General features: G+C 50.4%; 2 protein-coding genes across 6 annotated transcripts; one reads left to right on the forward strand and one right to left on the reverse strand.

Annotated features, from left to right (window-relative positions):
• Positions 1-1,970: 1,970 nt before the first annotated feature.
• On the reverse strand, positions 1,971-9,239 carry LZIC (leucine zipper and CTNNBIP1 domain containing). Of its 2 annotated transcripts, none has more exons than XM_032960523.1 (7): positions 9,088-9,239; positions 6,882-6,996; positions 5,484-5,619; positions 4,821-4,919; positions 3,590-3,685; positions 3,081-3,162; positions 1,971-2,549 (listed from the first exon to the last, which is right to left on the reverse strand). In XM_032960523.1, exons 2-7 carry the CDS (start codon positions 6,980-6,982, stop codon positions 2,491-2,493), a joined length of 573 nt encoding a protein of 190 aa, XP_032816414.1. In that variant the 5' UTR covers positions 6,983-6,996; positions 9,088-9,239; the 3' UTR covers positions 1,971-2,490. The 2 variants fall into 2 exon arrangements, with proteins under 2 accessions (XP_032816414.1, XP_032816415.1); XM_032960524.2 differs by having other exon boundaries at positions 9,104-9,199.
• Positions 9,226-17,793, forward strand: SLX1B (structure-specific endonuclease subunit SLX1B). Of its 4 annotated transcripts, XM_076069688.1 has the most exons (8): positions 9,305-10,008; positions 12,705-12,894; positions 13,851-13,902; positions 14,600-14,664; positions 14,796-15,093; positions 15,543-15,667; positions 16,456-16,543; positions 17,210-17,793. In XM_076069688.1, the coding sequence occupies exons 2-8, from the start codon at positions 12,722-12,724 to the stop codon at positions 17,237-17,239; spliced, it is 831 nt and encodes a 276-aa protein (XP_075925803.1). In that variant the 5' UTR covers positions 9,305-10,008; positions 12,705-12,721; the 3' UTR covers positions 17,240-17,793. The 4 variants fall into 4 exon arrangements, with proteins under 4 accessions (XP_075925805.1, XP_075925803.1, XP_032816413.1 ...); XM_076069690.1 differs by lacking the exon at positions 9,305-10,008 and adding an exon at positions 9,226-9,298 and having other exon boundaries at positions 16,456-17,793; XM_032960522.2 differs by having other exon boundaries at positions 16,456-17,793.
• Positions 17,794-18,194: the final 401 nt, after the last annotated feature.

Consider the following 18,194-nt stretch of genomic DNA (forward strand, 5'->3'; position numbering starts at 1 on the left):
CAGCTTTCATGATGTTTTACATATTTGCTCGCATATCATGTCTGGCACGAATGATCGATTTCGTCCTCGAGTGTCCAATCAACAAGACAAACACGTCCCAGCTTACCCATCGTCCGGTTACCCGCCGTTTTATAATGAGGTCACGTGGACAAGTGATTATTGGATGATTTAACACGTAGGCTTCCGCTAACAAATATGATCCATAATAGAGGTTTTTGGATCGCGTAAATATATAAATGTCGTTAAAACCCGCCGCCACCCGACACAGCCAACCTGTAAGGGTTGTCACGTAAGCAGGTGGCCAATTCGTCACTTGTACAACACACCGATGTGTTGGAGAGCAAAGCCACACCATCTACAATCTGAGTACGACGTTTCGCCAGTAATTACAACTAGCTTCATCAGGCGAAAGACAGATTTGTGAAGAAGTCTTACTGTTTCGTTCCTTATATTGGACGAATGATCAGCACGAGACTAAAAGAACAGAAATATTAAATTCTCCCAAATACAACTGTCAGCAGGAGCAGAACAGGCGTGCCAACAAGGACACTCAATTGATTTTGATAATGTTGAAGTTTAGTGCAAAACTAGCTACTGCTGGCCAAGACTAATTAGAGAATTATCGAAATTGAAAGAAATCTAAATAACTTTAACCGTTCGGACAGCTACCGCCTTAGTGCTCCGTGGAAGCGAATCATCAAATAATACATTATTTAAATGCATGCCTACAAAGGGCAGCGTACTTCAATAGGGATTACCGTTGGTAGGGCTATTTTAATAAACATAGTAAACAGGAAGGACAAGTTCAAAGGGCTCGCATAATGCACATACATAATGTACGCTGTCTCAGTAATCCCCCCCCCCACATTGTGCAAGAGCACAGAAGCGTGGTCACCATGTCTACGCCTCTATATAAGGAACGAAACAGTAACTTATCCAGAAATCTGGCTGTCGCCTGATGAAGCTAGTTGTAATTACTGGTGAAACGTACTCAGATTGTAAATGTTGTGGCTTGGCTCTCCAACACACCGGTTAGTGCTGTACTAGTGACGAATTGGCCACGTTCTGTTTACGTGACAACCCTTACTAGTTGGCTGTGTCGGGTGGTGGCGGGTTTTAACGACATTTATATTTACGCGATCTAACCCAAAAACCTCTTATGGATGAGTATTGGATGTCAGCTTCAATAACCGATCTGCGCTCGATTGGGTTTTAAGAACGTGACAATTTAAATATCGTATTGGAGAACACGTTTACGTGAATCCTAATAAACCGCAAAGTGGTCACCCGGTGGTTTGCCATACATTGGTTTGCAAAGGGGTCTTCGCTCGTCCTGCCTACGTCTTCCTCATGCGCCGCTTTGTCCTGCGGGACGAACGAGCTGGGATATCAGTGGCGTTCCGTTGGGACGTCCAAGTCACCGAACCTCAACGGTTAACACCTGAGGCACGTCGGGCCCGTGTCACTTGAGGGCCACGTGCGTTATGAAGAGCTCTTAAGTGAAACGTGATCAACGCGTTTTGTACGCTTATGCTTCGCAAAATTACGAGAGAATGGTCGCCTCAAATATGTCCATGTTGCTCCAACGTTTTGCACCGTCGTAATAGGACACTCGTTAAAAATGTTAAGAGAAGCGGAGTGAGAGCGATCGGTATGTTGGCTGTGGGGAGAAGTCCTTTCTGCTCGAGCCCACAGGGCTTGGTTTCCACTTCCTACTGTGTATGGCGTGCAGAGAGCAACTATATGAAATTTAAATTGTGATTCAGCCATTATGTTGTTTTGTCCGAGAGCTGGCGAATGGCAGATCCACCCATCCACCACCGTCACGTGTATATGTTTGGGGCAGTGTGAAGTTACACGGCCCCTGGTTTTGGAGTTTATATCCACAGTCGCACACAATAAGAATTGTCTGAATTCATTGAGACAGAAAAGCTACGGATTGTACAACAGCTGACCCCCGATGAAACCCATTTATACCAACGTTTAAGTTTATTGAAAACCATCTAAACAACTTTTAATTACAATCTATTTTTGACTCCGCATAAATCAGAGTTTTTAGTGTGGAGACATTGAATAGTGGGGCAGCAGTACCGTGAATTACACAGACGGAAAAACGCTGCCGAGTAGTTTGATAGTTCATTTAGGGGCAGGAACAACGTGAGCGTTTCAGCAGAGGGTAACTGCGTCCAGAGGGCAGCACGGGGAACCGCCGTGCTTCCCCATGCGTCTATGCAAGTTTAATGTGCACGTGGATCGTGCCGTGCACAAGCACCGCTACATCACGTTGCCAAGTGTGCAAGCGCTGAGCATGTGGAGAACGCTCGCACGCATCGCGCCCAAAGCACTGCGCGCGTGTAGAATGTGCGTAATGCTGAGCGTGTGTGGCAGTGTGTGAATGCGTGTAAGTGTGCGCGTGTGTAGAACTCGTGCTCTGCGCCAAGTTGGAGTCAGCACAGCTGCACTTTAAGCCACCAGAGTAGGAGTTTAACTTTACTTTTTAACTTTCACCACCTCGGAGCTTGCCAGTGCCAACACCTTATCAGCTGACCCTGCAACACAACAGAAGCGATGATCACCACCAGAAAGTATCACCGCAGTACCGTGCCCCGTGCACACAGCCTCCAGAGAGATGTCAGGGCAGTGAGGCGGTTCGTTAGCGCATTCGCCGCAGCTTTCAGTGCTTTATGATTCGATTCGGCACGCCGCTCCGGTTGCCACTCAAGTGTCCATTCACCGTCGAAGACTACGCATCATGCTGCACAGTGGATGCCAAGGAAATTCTGACGTCATTTGAAACGAGGAGGCTGTAGTGTGTCGGCGTCTTGAACCAAATTTTCTCAATTCGAATCATGAACACTGCAAATTCCTCACGGTTGGCTAGGTACGGTGCGAAATAAGTTCCACATCCACGCAGCGATCATCACCGCCTAGTGGCAGACGAACGCATGCTTGCAGGCCGGGTGCTGAGATATGATGCTACGTGTCGCATGTAAAACGCCACTTTGAGACACCCCCGGCTTCCAAAAACGAAATATTATATTTGAGAATTGATTTTTAACGCTGGAGGTGACTTTGCTCACCGAGGTCGTCGGTCACGCGCTCGAGTTGGCTGAGGGCCGCCGAGGCGTTGGCCGACAGGAACGCCTCCTCCTCGGCGCTCAGCTGCGAGAGAGAACGCGACGGTCCTAACAAACAACACTCGGCAGGAGGCCGCTGCCTCACGCATTTCACTGTGGATCCTGATATAGGAGTGTTGTGCTGAGGCACAGGGTTAATATTTGCTTAAAGTACATAACTTTTAAGAGGCAGCAAAATTCATGGCAGCAAGATTCAATGTGTAATTTTTCATAGTTACTTGAAATGCAATTGTGTGTTTATTAAACACAAATCCAGAAATGGCCAACGCAAGAACATGCTATTTTAATGTGCAGTGTACATTGCATGAACGGATATTGTAATGACACTCAAATATTCATAATAAAAATGTTGAGGCGAGGTTATTCCTGGGTTGCGCCGTCACTTAAGCGACGACCGCAGGCATGACACAGGATGGGGGAGGAGTGGGGGGGATTAATATCACCATCCTTACCGCGTCGCCGAGTTTCCGGAGTGCCATGAGAGTTTCAGCCTTCTGTAACGAGTAGACATCTCTTGGGAGCTTACCCACCAGCACGTCTCTCTCCAACTGCAATCCACAGCGCAGTGTAGTGCGAATGCAGTCCTCCGTGTTATTCAGTCGTCACAAAGAATTCGAGAGATTTACTGAAGGCAGCGGTCTCAAACAGCAGCTACCCCAGCGGTAAGCTCACTTACCGTGACAGGCCCTACTAATGTCTTTGCCACGTTACGGTGCAATAGAAACTGTCACAATCCAGTTTGACTGTCATGCAGTGTGCTGCTCCCAAGCCGTGAGCATTAGAGGTCACTTGCAAGGATCTTTGACGTACAGTAAACCTTTGTTAATTCGACACATATGGGGCTCTAGCCTTGCCGAATGATCCAATATTCCGAATCATGTACAATGGTACATCCCAGTGCCTCCTGCCCCAATATGCAGGTGTTGCGCCAGACGTACTGCAGCGTGTTGAATGTCCACACCGCGAACGTTAACGCTAGGTGCACACTCCTGTTTGTACCACTCATACAAGTCAACAAAACGTTGCGGCCTTGATCCTCTTCTGTACCTATTTGGAGCTGCTAGGATCCTCCAAGGTTAAAGCATACTTCCTAATCTTCTCCCGGGCCTTTCTTGATGTCATAAAAGGTGCTTGATTTTACGTCAAACTCTTCACACACCATATACATTGACACACACCCTGCATTAATTCTACCCAAAACTTTGGATTTGTCTTGCAGACTAAGGGCGTCGCTCCACGTATATGCCGAAATTGGCCCATTCAGTACGGCAATACTGTATAGATGCCGAAAGCGCGGCCGTGCCGAATTATCCCCAATTACGAATGATCAAAGACCAAAATGACGACGTTATACTGTAATTCTGTGAGATCTGCTTCCACGGGCCGTTTCCAAACCTGGCGGTTGCCCTGCAGTGTGGGAGCCGAAGTGTTGTGTCTCATGACGTTAATAGTACAATTGGGTGAAGGGGCACGTTCATTCTCAATTCCTGTGGGCATCCACGAGGCAATGTCTGCAAGAAATTACCAAAATTGACTGAACAGACCACGGCATCCACCAATGCCAACCACCAATGACGACAACCAACGGTAACCACTGATGACAACCATCAACGATAACAACCAACGGCAACCACCAACGGTAACCACCAACGGTAACCTCATGGCGGCTGTGTGAGGGCTCACCTGGGCCATGTGTGTGCGGAGCTGGCCTGGCTGCTTCCGCGCAAACATCCGGATCACTTCTGGGGTTTGGAAAGCTTGACTTATTGCGGCCTGGATAGCCTGCGGGGTGACGCAACACAATACCAACGGGTTTGTCCCTCTTAGATGTCCCAATGCAAATGCTCCACAACCATGCGTTGCATCGATTAGACATTTAGTGAAAAGCACACATTTTAAGCAAGCAAACAGCTTCACAAAGTGGTTGGCAGTGTGTTGGTTGAACAGCCAGCGTTATTATTTATATTATGTTTATTTACCCAGAAAAGCCTCACCGAGTCCCAAGACTGTTTTTCAGGAGGGTCCTGCCAAGTTTTCTTAATGGGGAGAGGATTGCAATGTGTAATCCCAATTGAGTGAATTTAAGCTAATCTTTTTGGCCAATACCAAGCACACTATTTTTTTTCTAGCCATGAGAGCACACCGCAGAACCCGGAGAAAACCCATTCAGAAAAGAGGGAGAGAACGTACAAACTCCACACACGAAGATACCCGAGTTGAAAATCGAACCCAGGCCTTTGTTGTTGCTGTGAGGCGTTGTCGCCACTGCGCTGCCACCCTAATGAACGACATAGGACCCTGCGTGAATACGGCGGCGAGGGCGCCGGAAGAGCCCTAACTCGTCACCAGCTGCATGGCGCCCAGGTCGTCCACCAGGGTCATGTCGCCGGCGACGATCTTTTGCAGGGCGGTGTTGAATTCCGAGAGCTGCTCGAGCGTCTCCGCCTTGGTCTCCTCGTACTCCTCGGCCTCCATGTCCTCCCTGCACACGCGCGGCCAACAGCAACACCCGCTGGGCGCAGGGGGCACACCTCCACACGGCAGCCCAGTTTTCTGAATGCAATGATGAATTTATTTCAATTTTATATTATTTGTTTACTCAGGAAAGCCTCACCGAGTCTCAAAGGCTCTTTTTCAGGAGGGTCCCGTCCAGTTTTTTGCATGTAATCCCAATCGAGTCAGATCATTTTTCAGCATTCGGATGTTTTGGTAAATCACAGTCCCATTGTGTGTTTACTTTTTAGCTAAGGGAAGAAACCACAGAACCCGGAGGAAACCCATGAAGAACAGGGGGAGAACATCCACACTCCGCGCTGAAAGACACCCGATGTTTAACCTTAACAGACTGTTGGAGAATGTGCTTTGTCTTTGAGTGACCTTCTGCCAGCGAGGCTTTGAGACTTTACATGGCCTCAAGATGCACCTAGCCTGATACAAGCACCGTGGTGTGCTGGTCACCCACCCCTCGTGTGCCGTGCCAGCCTTCGCAGGCGCTCGCTAACAGCACTTTCCCCAACAGTCTGTTCAGGCCATATAGGGGGGGATCTTTGTCTACATCCGCAGTTCGTTGTCAGTCAACTGCTGGACGAGGGCCTCCCCACGCTGTGAGGGTCGTGGGGTTATTTGACCACGCTGGTCAGTGCGGGATTGTGAAGGCGAGGAGCATCGACGTGGGAGCGTAGCGTACAACAATGGATTTTGCTGCGCCGCCCTCGGGTGCCATGTGGCATGCATGGTGCCAACGCGTTTCAAAATCTGACGAGATCCGGCGCATTCCGGGCTATTTGGTCATCAGCTAATCATATAGATACGACGTTGAATAACGAAGAAAAAATCTACAGTGTTCGATGTAATATCCAAGCAAGCAGCATTCCGGTATTGTGGATAAGTCAACAGAGGTTGTACTGTGGAAGAGACTCGCTCCCGCCATCGGAATGGGTAATTTCCACCACTGGCTCAGAGCTGAAAACAGGAGATAAGCACCGCCTCAATGCTCATTTGAGAAGGAAATAACTTCCCAGTTTTGTATTCCTGCTTACGCGACCTCATCAGGCATGGCGCTCGGTCGAGAATGGGTAAGGCCAGGAGAATTAATATTTCGTTGTCAGAACGCCAATTGTACGAGCTGCGAGGGTTCGTGACGCCGCCGCCAGGATGCTGGCACAAGCCTCCTGCGGCCTCGAGCCTGCAGGGACAACGACGGCAGCGTTGGGGACGACGGCGTGGCCCAGGCCGCGTGCTGACCGGCACCGCTCCAGGTCGTGCAGCTGCTGCACCAAGCGATCCAGCTGCTCCTCCAGGTTCCGTCTCAGCTTGTCCGTCTCGCTCTTTCCCCGCGACGCCATCTTCCGCTCTCCTCCTGCAAAATAGGCCAACAAGGGATCTGTCCCGACAACGCTCAATCTTCAATGGTAGAAACGCTCTCGTTCTTTCACGGAAGAGCCGGCCGGCCCACCGGCCACAGCCACTGCTCTTACGCCGTCAACTCGTGCGGAATGGAGCCTCGGAGCAGGAGAGTCCTGTCAAGCAGCAGCCTGAGCACAGAGAATGCTCGTGATATCAGACAGGCTGCCATCGTAGTAAGATCCAAAATGCCGCCACAAGAAAAAAACTTTATGGGTGGCAACGTTAAAATATATACTATACTTTTGACAACTGATGTGCTAGTGAGAAGTCTCAGCTGCCATTAAACTTCTCTCCTAACTTAACTCACAGCTCACAGAGACTCACAGCTCACAGAGACTCACAGCTCACAGAGAGACTCACAGCTCACAGAGACTCACAGCTCAAAGAGAGATTCACAGCTCACAGAGACTCACAGCTCACAGAAACACTCACTGCTCACAGAGAGACTCACAACTCACAGAGACACTCACTGCTCACAGAGAGACTCACAACTCAGAGACACTCACTGCTCACAGAGACACTCACAGCTCACAGAGAGACTCACAGCTCACAGACACTCACAGCTCACAGAGATACAGCTCACAGAGAAACTCACAGCTCACAGAGAGACTCACAGCTCACAGATACTCAAAGCTCACAGAGAGACTCACAGCTCACAGAGAGACTCACAACTCACAGAGAGACCTCACAGGTCACAGAGACTCACAGCTCACAGAGAGACACACAGCTCGCAGAGAGACTCACAGCTCACAGAGAGTCCCACACAGCTCACAGAGAGACACACAGCTCACAGAGAGACTCACAGCTCACAGATACTCAAAGCTCACAGAGAGACTCACAGCTCACAGAGAGACACACAGCTCGCAGAGGGACTCACAGCTCACAGAGAGACACACAGCTCACAGAGAGACACACAGCTCACAGAGAGACACACAGCTCACAGAGAGACTCACAACTCACAGAGAGACTCACATCTCACAGAGAGACTCACATCTCACAGAGAGTCTCACAGCTCACAGAGAGACTCACAGCTCACAGAGACTCACAACTCAAAGACTCACAGCTCACAGAGAGACTCACAGCTCACAGAGACTCACAACTCAAAGAGAGACTCACATCTCACAGAGAGACTCACAGCTCACAGAGAGACTCACAGCTCACAGAGAGACTCACAGCTCACAGAGACACTCACAGCTCACAGAGACTCACAGCTCACAGAGACTCAAAACTCAAAGAGAGACTCACAGCTCACAGAGAGACTCACAACTCACAGAGACTCACAACTCAAAGAGAGACTCACAGCTCACAGAGAGACTCACAGCTCACAGAGAGACTCACAGCTCACAGAGAGACTCACAGCTCACAGAGACTCACAGCTCACAGACTCACAGCTCATAGAGAGACTCACAGCTCGCAGAGACTCACAGCTCGCAGAGACTCACAGCTCACAGAGACACTCACAGCTCACAGAGACTCACAGTTCACAGAGAGACTCAACTCACAGAGACTCACAGCTCACAGAGAGACTCACAGCTCACAGAGAGACTCACAACTCACAGAGAGACTCACAGCTCACAGAGAGACTCACAACTCACAGAGAGACTCACAGCTCACAGAGACTCACAGCTCACAGAGAGACACACAGCTCGCAGAGAGGCTCACAGCTCACAGAGAGACACATGGCTCACAGAGAGACTCACTGCTCACAGATACTCAAAGCTCACAGAGAGACTCACAGCTCACAGAGAGACTCACAGCTCGCAGAGAGACTCACAGCTCACAGAGACTCACAGCGACTCACAGCTCACAGAGACTCACAACTCACAGATAGACTCACAGCTCACAGAGACACTCAGCTCACAGATACTCACAGCTCAGAGACTCACAGCTCACAGAGAGACTCACAACTCACAGAGACTCACAACTCACAGAGAGACTCACAGCTGACGATCGGGGCTAACGCAATGACGGGCACACGCAGCTTCATCTGGTTGCACACACGTGCCTGGGTAACACTCGTGGGTTGGTGAATGGTAACACTCACGGGGTAACGCAGCCGCGGGGTAACGCAGTTGCGGGGTAGCGATGAACGTCGCAGGGTAACGCACGCGCTTGTGTCGCGACCTCTGACCCCGCGTGATGTCGCGATTCCTGCGTCGATAGATTTTTCGAATCGACGGATCGACCGCTCGAGTGGACGCGCTCCGATTCGACTCAGAATCGAGAGGAAGGAATCGCGCGATTGCGGCAACACTGTACGAGTGGTGCTGTGGTTGCACTGTCGCATTAGTGGCTCTGGTGGTGCTGTGTGGTGCTGTGTGGCTCTGGTGGTGCTGTGTGGTGCTGTGTGGCACCGGTGGTGCTGTGTGGTGCTGTGTGGCTCTGTGTGGCGCTGTGTGGTGCTGTGTGGCTCTGGTGGTGCTGTGTGGTGCTGTGTGGCTCTGGTGGTGCTGTGTGGTGCTGTGTGGTGCTGTGTGGCTCTGGTGGTGCTGTGTGGTGCTGTGTGGCTCTGGTGGTGCTGTGTGGTGCTGTGTGGCTCTGGTGGTGCTGTGTGGTGCTGTGTGGTGCTGTGTGGCTCTGGTGGTGCTGTGTGGTGCTGTGTGGTGCTGTGTGGCTCTGGTGGTGCTGTGTGGTGCTGTGTGGCTCTGGTGGTGCTGTGTGGTGCTGTGTGGCACCGGTGGTGCTGTGTGGTGCTGTGTGGCTCTGTGTGGTGCTGTGTGGCTCTGGTGGTGCTGTGTGGTGCTTTGTGGCACCGGTGGTGCTGTGTGGTGCTGTGTGGCTCTGTGTGGTACCGGTGGTGCTGTGTGGTGCTGTGTGGAACCCGGTGGTGCTGTGTGGCACCCGGTGGTGCTGTGTGGTGCTGTGTGGCACCGGTGGTGCTGTGTGCTATTTAGTGGTTCCGTTGTAGCAGTGGAGCAGGAGGACGCGCCTCACGGGACCCAGCACCAGTTCACGTGCGTGTACTGTGAGTGCTGCCTGTGTGTGATCCACGTGCGAGTTCTGTCTCTGTGTGTACTCTGTGCACCGCCTGTGTGTGATCCACGTGTGTGTTCTGTCTCTGTGTGTACTCTGTGCACCGCCTGTGTGTGATCTACGTGTGTGTTCTGTCTCTGTGTGTACTGTGAGTGCTGCCTGTGTGTGATCCACGTGTGTGTTCTGTCTCTGTGTGTACTCTGTGCACCGCCTGTGTGTGATCCACGTGTGTGTTCTGTCTCTGTGTGTACTCTGTGCACCGCCTGTGTGTGATCTACGTGTGTGTTCTGTCTCTGTGTGTACTCTGTGCACCGCCTGTGTGTGATCCACGTGTGTGTTCTGTCTCTGTGTGTACTCTGTGCACCGCCTGTGTGTGATCCACGTGTGTGTTCTGTCTCTGTGTGTACTGTGTGCACCGCCTGTGTGTGATCCACGTGTGTGTTCTGTCTCTGTGTGTACTCTGTGCACCGCCTGTGTGTGATCCACGTGTGTGTTCTGTCTCTGTGTGTACTCTGTGCACCTCCTGTGTGTGATCCACGTGTGTGTTCTGTCTCTGTGCGTACTGTGGGTGCTGCCTGTGTGTGATCCACGTGTGAGTTCTGTCTCTGTGCGTACTGTGTGCACCGCCTGTGTGTGATCCACGTGTGTGTTCTGTCTCTGTGCGTACTGTGGGTGCTGCGTGTGTGTGATCCACGTGTGAGTTCTGTCTCTGTGTGTACTCTGTGCACCGCCTGTGTGTGATCCACGTGTGAGTTCTGTCTCTGTGTGTACTCTGTGCACCGCCTGTGTGTGATCCACGTGTGTGTTCTGTCTCTGTGTGTACTCTGTGCACCGCCTGTGTGTGATCCACGTGTGTGTTCTGTCTCTGTGTGTACTCTGTGCACCGCCTGTGTGTGATCCACGTGTGTGTTCTGTCTCTGTGTGTACTCTGTGCACCGCCTGTGTGTGATCCACGTGTGTGTTCTGTCTCTGTGTGTACTCTGTGCACCTCCTGTGTGTGATCCACGTGTGTGTTCTGTCTCTGTGCGTACTGTGGGTGCTGCGTGTGTGTGATCCACGTGTGAGTTCTGTCTCTGTGTGTACTCTGTGCACCGCCTGTGTGTGATCCACGTGTGAGTTCTGTCTCTGTGTGTACTCTGTGCACCGCCTGTGTGTGATCCACGTGTGTGTTCTGTCTCTGTGTGTACTCTGTGCACCGCCTGTGTGTGATCCACGTGTGTGTTCTGTCTCTGTGTGTACTCTGTGCACCGCCTGTGTGTGATCCACGTGTGAGTTCTGTCTCTGTGTGCACCCTGTGCACCGCCTGTGTGTGATCCACGTGTGTGTTCTGTCTCTGTGTGTACTCTGTGCACCGCCTGTGTGTGATCCACGTGTGAGTTCTGTCTATGTGTGTACTCTGTGCACCGCCTGTGTGTGATCCACGTGTGTGTTCTGTCTCTGTGTGTACTCTGTGCACCGCCTGTGTGTGATCCACGTGTGTGTTCTGTCTCTGTGTGTACTCTGTGCACCTCCTGTGTGTGATCCACGTGTGTGTTCTGTCTCTGTGTGTACTCTGTGCACCTCCTGTGTGTGATCCACGTGTGTGTTCTGTCTCTGTGCGTACTGTGGGTGCTGCGTGTGTGTGATCCACGTGTGAGTTCTGTCTCTGTGTGTACTCTGTGCACCGCCTGTGTGATCCACGTGTGAGTTCTGTCTCTGTGTGTACTCTGTGCACCGCCTGTGTGTGATCTACGTGTGTGTTCTGTCTCTGTGTGTACTCTGTGCACCGCCTGTGTGTGATCCACGTGTGTGTTCTGTCTCTGTGTGTACTGTGGGTGCTGCCTGTGTGTGATCCACGTGTGTGTTCTGTCTCTGTGCGTACTGTGGGTGCTGCCTGTGTGTGATCCACGTGTGTGTTCTGTCTCTGTGTGTACTCTGTGCACCGCCTGTGTGTGATCCACGTGTGTGTTCTGTCTCTGTGTGTACTCTGTGCACCGCCTGTGTGTGATCCACGTGTGAGTTCTGTCTCTGTGTGTACTCTGTGCACCGCCTGTGTGTGATCCACGTGTGTGTTCTGTCTCTGTGTGTACTCTGTGCACCGCTTGTGTGTGATCCACGTGTGTGTTCTGTCTCTGTGTACTCTGTGCACCGCCTGTGTGTGATCCACGTGTGAGTTCTGTCTCTGTGTGTACTCTGTGCACCGCCTGTGTGATCCACGTGTGTGTTCTGTCTCTGTGTGTACTCTGTGCACCGCCTGTGTGTGATCCACGTGTGTGTTCTGTCTCTGTGTGTACTCTGTGCACCGCCTGTGTGTGATCCACACAGTCGCTTGAGGTGACAAGTTGTTAAAGAGGATATCGGGGTGGTGTTTTGCCCACAAATGTCAACATTTTATTTTATTGTTCGCAACGTGGCCAGGGTCGCCCATTTGCAGCATAATTTCTGTTCAAATAATTAAGGCAAAATGATAAGTGGCGTCGTTGTGGATTATATAAGAAACACTCGAGGAACACTCGATAAACAGACAATCCGGCTCCTTCCCATGTCTGCCCCTCCACACGAACACACGTTCTACACATTCCCCATCAGCCACAACGCGGCCTTCTGGGGAGTGCGAACTTTTCAGCTGCGTTGGTCCAACGCAAGCAAAACTCAGCACCCGCTTGAAATCGTCAGCTTTGCACAAAGTCGCATTGACTTGCTTTGCAGACGACCGCCGGACCGCGATGGTGGTGGAGGTGGAGAACTTCTTCGGCGTCTACATGCTCTACTGCACCAACCCAAAGTTCAAGGGTCGCATCTACGTGGGCTACACGGTGGACCCCGAGCGCAGGATCGGGCAGCACAACGGCGGGCGGCGCAAGGGCGGCGCCCTACGCACCAGCGGCCGTGGCCCGTGGCACGTCGCCTGCGCGCCACCGCCACCACTCTCGCATGCTGCAGTGGGACTCATAAATGCCCCCACCACGCCACACAAGATCCCGACCGTAGCGACTGAGCCTGAGCGCAAGGGGGGAGGGGGAGTGGTGGACTCGACCATCGCTCAATACATTCACGAACATTTAAAGTAATGAGGCAATGTTTTATATGCAGCGTGTGTATATTTGCAGACCTTATACACAATTGGATTCTGCGTGTGCTCCCACCGTAACCTTTGGGAGATCGCAAGCGTGATGGACAGACACTCGTTAACTATACATATATACATATAAGGTGTAGCCGTTAGGCTCGACCATGCTTCCTGCTGTAATGCCACGCGGGTTCAAATTCCATATTTGTCAACCCCTTATCAGTGCCCTCTCTTATTACAGACCAATTCAGACCTTATTGGTCACCCCCTGCCCTTATAAATCTCAACGTTCATCCTACAAAGTCCCATCACAAGGGAGAAACAAATATACATTTATTTCTGTACTCAATTTCCCTGTACAAGAATACGGGTAAACCGTATGGGTTGACAGGTATTACATTTTCACTCCCACCACGGCAATCGGGCTCGCTCCGGCCCATTTCCGCCCCCTGCGTACACATAATGTGTCATTGACAGAAATTGTAATTTTTTGTTAGGTGACATAATTTGGCCAAATCTGCGTCAAAAGACCCTCCGACGCAAGACACGGCCAAACCCATCAACTTACAACGTGAACAAGCGTTTAAGAGGCCAATTGTTGTTTCTGCTCACTGGCGTGGTGAAGAATAATTCTCACAATGTTTCGCAATTGGATATTACTTTTTCGCTTGAAACTGCATCAAATCATTTTGATTTCCTGCATTCCGCCCAGATGTGAAGGAGCTATGCCTGCACTTGCTCTGCTGTGAGTGAGTACCGCGGTGTTTCTCGCTTGTCGCGTGCAGGGACATGGTGCTCATCGTGCATGGATTTCCATCCGACATTGCAGCTCTGCGGGTGAGTGCCACATCTATCTGCAGCTGCTCCATACAAACACATCTTTTGCAGTTAGGTGTTGTTCTGTCATATAACCATCACACAAGCATTGTTCTAAGCAAGCCTGACTGCTGATGAGACGATGTCGAAAATCGGTCCAGAGGATTGCTTGTGTTGAACCGTCTGCTGAAATTATTCACTCCTAGAAGGCCATGTGGCTGATGGGAAGGGTACAATATACTTTTCATGTTTTTGTGTGAAGGGACAGATGTGGGAATGAGGCGAATGGCCTGCTTAGTTATTTCGGTCCTTTTCACCAGAAGCATTCTCCGCCCCGCGTCGCAGGTGTCACGTTCACGCGTTACTTTTGGTGCCGCGGTATGAACAAGCGTCTCCCCGGTCCCCAAACATCACAATGAAGGCTTCCGAAGCCATGACACTGATCACATGAATTTTAACTGTGAACCCTGTGGGAAATGACGTTCGTGGTGAAAGGGTGATGAAAGAGCGATTACCGTGAACTGGTGGTTCCCAACCTTGACCCGCGATTTCTGGAAACCATCAAACATACTTTGCGCATAACCATGCAGTAAAACTAAATCTGGTGTTTGGTGAAATATACTATGCAGGCCTTAATAGATACTCGCAAACAGTGCTTGCTCCAACAGTCCGGTAAGGTTATCGGGGTGGGGGGGTCTTTGTGTGTGCGTGTGTGCAGTTTGAGTGGGCGTGGCAGCACCCCCAGCGCTCACGGCGGCTCACCCACGTCGCACGGAAACACCGGTCCGGGAGTTGACGGTCTAATTGACAACGTACCCACACATTCAGTTCTTTTAAGCCAGTGATCTGGATAAGGCCGAGAGCTTCTGCACATGTGCGACGCCGCGGACCTCTCGTGTGTTGTCGCACTCCAGGTCCGAGAACTCCCTGCAGCTGCACTTGCGCGTGCTTTGGCACATGGTGCGTGTGCCGCCCTGGTGCCGCCTCCCGCTCACCCTGCGCTGGCTGCGCCCGGAGTACCGCGAGGACTTCCCCGTGGGCATGGAGCCGCCCCTGCACATGCCCGTGGCGTTTGGGCCCGTGCGGGCGAAGGCCAGGCCCTGCGGTGGCTCCCGAACGCAGCAGCAGCAGGGAGAAGTTGCGGTGCAGTCCATGAATCCGAGTCAAGCGACCGGCGCAGCAAGATGCATGTTATGTCACCAGCGCATCCAGGTACCACATGGCGCTGCCCAAAGCCAACAATGAAGTCAGAGTGATTTCTGAGCATGAGGCAGTACTCAGCTACTTGTGGAAATTCCTCATTACTACGGGAGGGGTGAGTCTTCCATCGGACAAATTGAATCTTCCCCACAAACTAGTACTAATTTATCGACCACTTTGCAATTTCCGCCCATCTTCTTTTCTCCCAAGATCTTATGATAACCTTACTCCATTCAAGAAACTTTTAAATACTACCGATTACAACTTTGGTCGTGTTGTTTGTTGCTGGCCGCTTGATGTTTTGAGCCTTTCATCCTCTGATTGGCGATGACTGTGTAACAAAAAAATCGTGAAGCATAAATGTGCAGCGCATTCAGGTAAAACAGGCGGTGGTGTGCAGTCGGTAGAATGTTCCTCTCTGTGCGTCGCGTGTGGCCGCGTACTGCGACGACGGGGAGCAGGAGGATGAGCGCATGTCGTGTTTCCACCCGGGCTGCCGTATGGAGGCCCACATCACTTGCCTGGCCCGGGACTTCCTGAAGACGGACCCTACACAGCTGCTGCCTGTCGAGGGCCAGTGCCCAGGGTGAGCCGGGCATCGGGACGTGTCGAAACTTGGGCGACCTTAAGCATTGTTATTTTTGGAGCTTGGAAACTCTCGCTGTTGCCGACTGGAAACTCCCACCCCGCTGTTCTCATTGTGTTCCCATTGATGGGTGATAACTGCTTTGTGGCTCCAGAAAGGTTGGGAACGGCTGTGTTCGAGCAAACGAGTGCGTGCGGAGAGGCTTCACAGAAGCACGCCTGGGTTTAGTAGCTTTGTCGAGAAACGTTTGCTTCGATATGCACCCTTTGATTTTTTTTCATTCCAAAAATGCCTTTAACGAGATGGGAACTTGTCAGCAAGAGTGAACTGGGTCACCACAATGAGAAAAGCAATGACTTTTAAACTCGGTACAACAATGAACCAAAGAGAGAAAAAAAATGCGACTGTGTTACAAAAGAGAGAAAAGAGCACACAAAACAAAAGACTCGATGAAAATATATTTGAAGTGACAAAATAATAGATCACGACGTTTCGATCGCAACACAAGCAATCGTCTTCAGGTGAAAAAGACGATTGCTTGCGTTGCGATCGAAACATCGTGATCTATTATTTTTTATATCTACGTGACTTTACCGAAAGAACCAAAGAGTATGGATTCCTGCAGTCACGAAAGCTTCAAATCAAGATTGAAGTGACAAAAGTTTATTTGAAAATCATTAATTGTAAAATGAAGTTAAAAAACCATCACAATAGACTATTGGACTCGTATGGTAACACAAGGACACCTGTCAAATAAGAGCACGCGTTGATGTTGTCATTTTGCACAGCTGTAAGAATGCAGTGCTGTGGGGGGATCTGGTGCGCTATAAGAATGGATGCTACGGGGACTTGGAGGAGATCATCCTATCGTCACAGGTATCTGATAACCACAACCAGACCTTATCCTCCCATTGAACGCCTTACGACGGGCACCAACCCCCACCCCTAACCTTCCACTCACAACACGAGTGCACGTGGCATGGCATTCTCACAGCGCGGTGTGCAGTGGTTTCGCATGAGGGAGCGATGTTGCCATCTCATCCCAATCGAGTCGTTTGCATTGTAAATTCCAAAATGCGAATAGCGATAACACTTTGTCTGTCGTCCCGACAGTTCTGTACCTTTCACCTGAAGACGGCCGCTTGCGTTGTGGCCGAAACGTCGTGAGAATTTTATTGTGTTATTTTATTAGTTAATTCTCATTCTACGTGACTTTACCGAAAGAACCAAAGAAGACTTCTCTTTCAGCTTCTTCCCTTGCACTGCTCCACTTTGGAATTGCTTCTCATCGTCTATATTTTTCCACCGAGATCTAAATTAAAGAAACGTGTTACCTTATTATCTGTTGCAACTTTGAAGTGCTGTTTGTAGCTGTTCCGGCTTGATGTATTAGGTTTATTGGGCCGTGGTTGTGGAGCAATAGTGTAGCATCGGTTAGGGACCAATGTCTCGGTTTGTATCTGATGAAGCCCCCCCGTGTTGGATTCCACACGGTGACGGACGTGTTCACAGTGCTCCTGTATGTTCGTGCGTGTGTTCTAGGCTCACTGGGCAGACGAGGTGCAGTTCTGAGCCAAGGTGAATGAACGACGAGAACGGGTTTGTGGGGCTGCGTTTAGACGTTTGTTGGCATCCCAAAGACACAGCGGAAACGCACCATGGGTTGGGGTTTTGTGTCACTAATTCTTCAGAACATCAAAAATATTATAACAATTTTCTTCCTTTCCATCTGTCCTTTCTCAAAATAGAAATCATTTCAACACATCCCATTAGCCACACGGTCTTTTGGGATTGTATAATTTCAGCATTGGCGCTACACGAGCAAACTTAAGTTACAGTACTTCCAGGCTACTGCTAGGCTACTGCCTCGTGAGTTTATGTAATATAGCAGCTGGGTCTCATGTAACTCTGAAATTAACAGACACGAGCCATTCCTGTCAAGTTTGCTGTTTAAATCTTGCAGTGCAGAATGTTCTTCCCAGCTGTTCAACATTTCTTGATAAACTTGAATATTTTTGTGACTTGTTGAAAAATACATACAATATACCTGCAAGACTGTATGATAGTTGCCTATTACTTTTCTGTTCATTACTGCATTTTTTAAATAAATTATGTCTGTATCAAGACAGGTGCTGGCTTCACCTACTCAAAGCACTGGAGACTCGGTTCGATTCCAGACTGGGGTGAGAGGTTACAGAGTATGGGATGCTCCCCGGTATCTGCACGCACGGATATTTTCCGGCCTGTGGTGTCTCTCGCGCATGTGAAGGTATCCCAGGCAGCTGAATAATAGAGCAGTCTCTTGGTGGCAGTGGTACAGCAAGTGGATTAATCTCCATCAGTGCAGGGATTGTGTACCCGCTTCGCACATGCAGGCTTACTACAAAGTATACATTAATTCGTGTAGTTGACCAAACATCCCAATATAGGATCACAGAGCTTGGGCAATTCTTGGCACCGTTTCTGGTTGTCTGTGGTATCCCACGTGAACACAAACACCGATTCTCAGACTGCCCCAAAATTTGGG

The sequence above is a fragment of the Petromyzon marinus genome, chromosome 25 (assembly GCF_048934315.1).
Source record: "Petromyzon marinus isolate PM22_M1 ecotype Great Lakes invasive population chromosome 25, UKy_Petmar_22M1.pri1.0, whole genome shotgun sequence".
Classification (NCBI taxonomy): domain Eukaryota; kingdom Metazoa; phylum Chordata; class Hyperoartia; order Petromyzontiformes; family Petromyzontidae; genus Petromyzon; species Petromyzon marinus.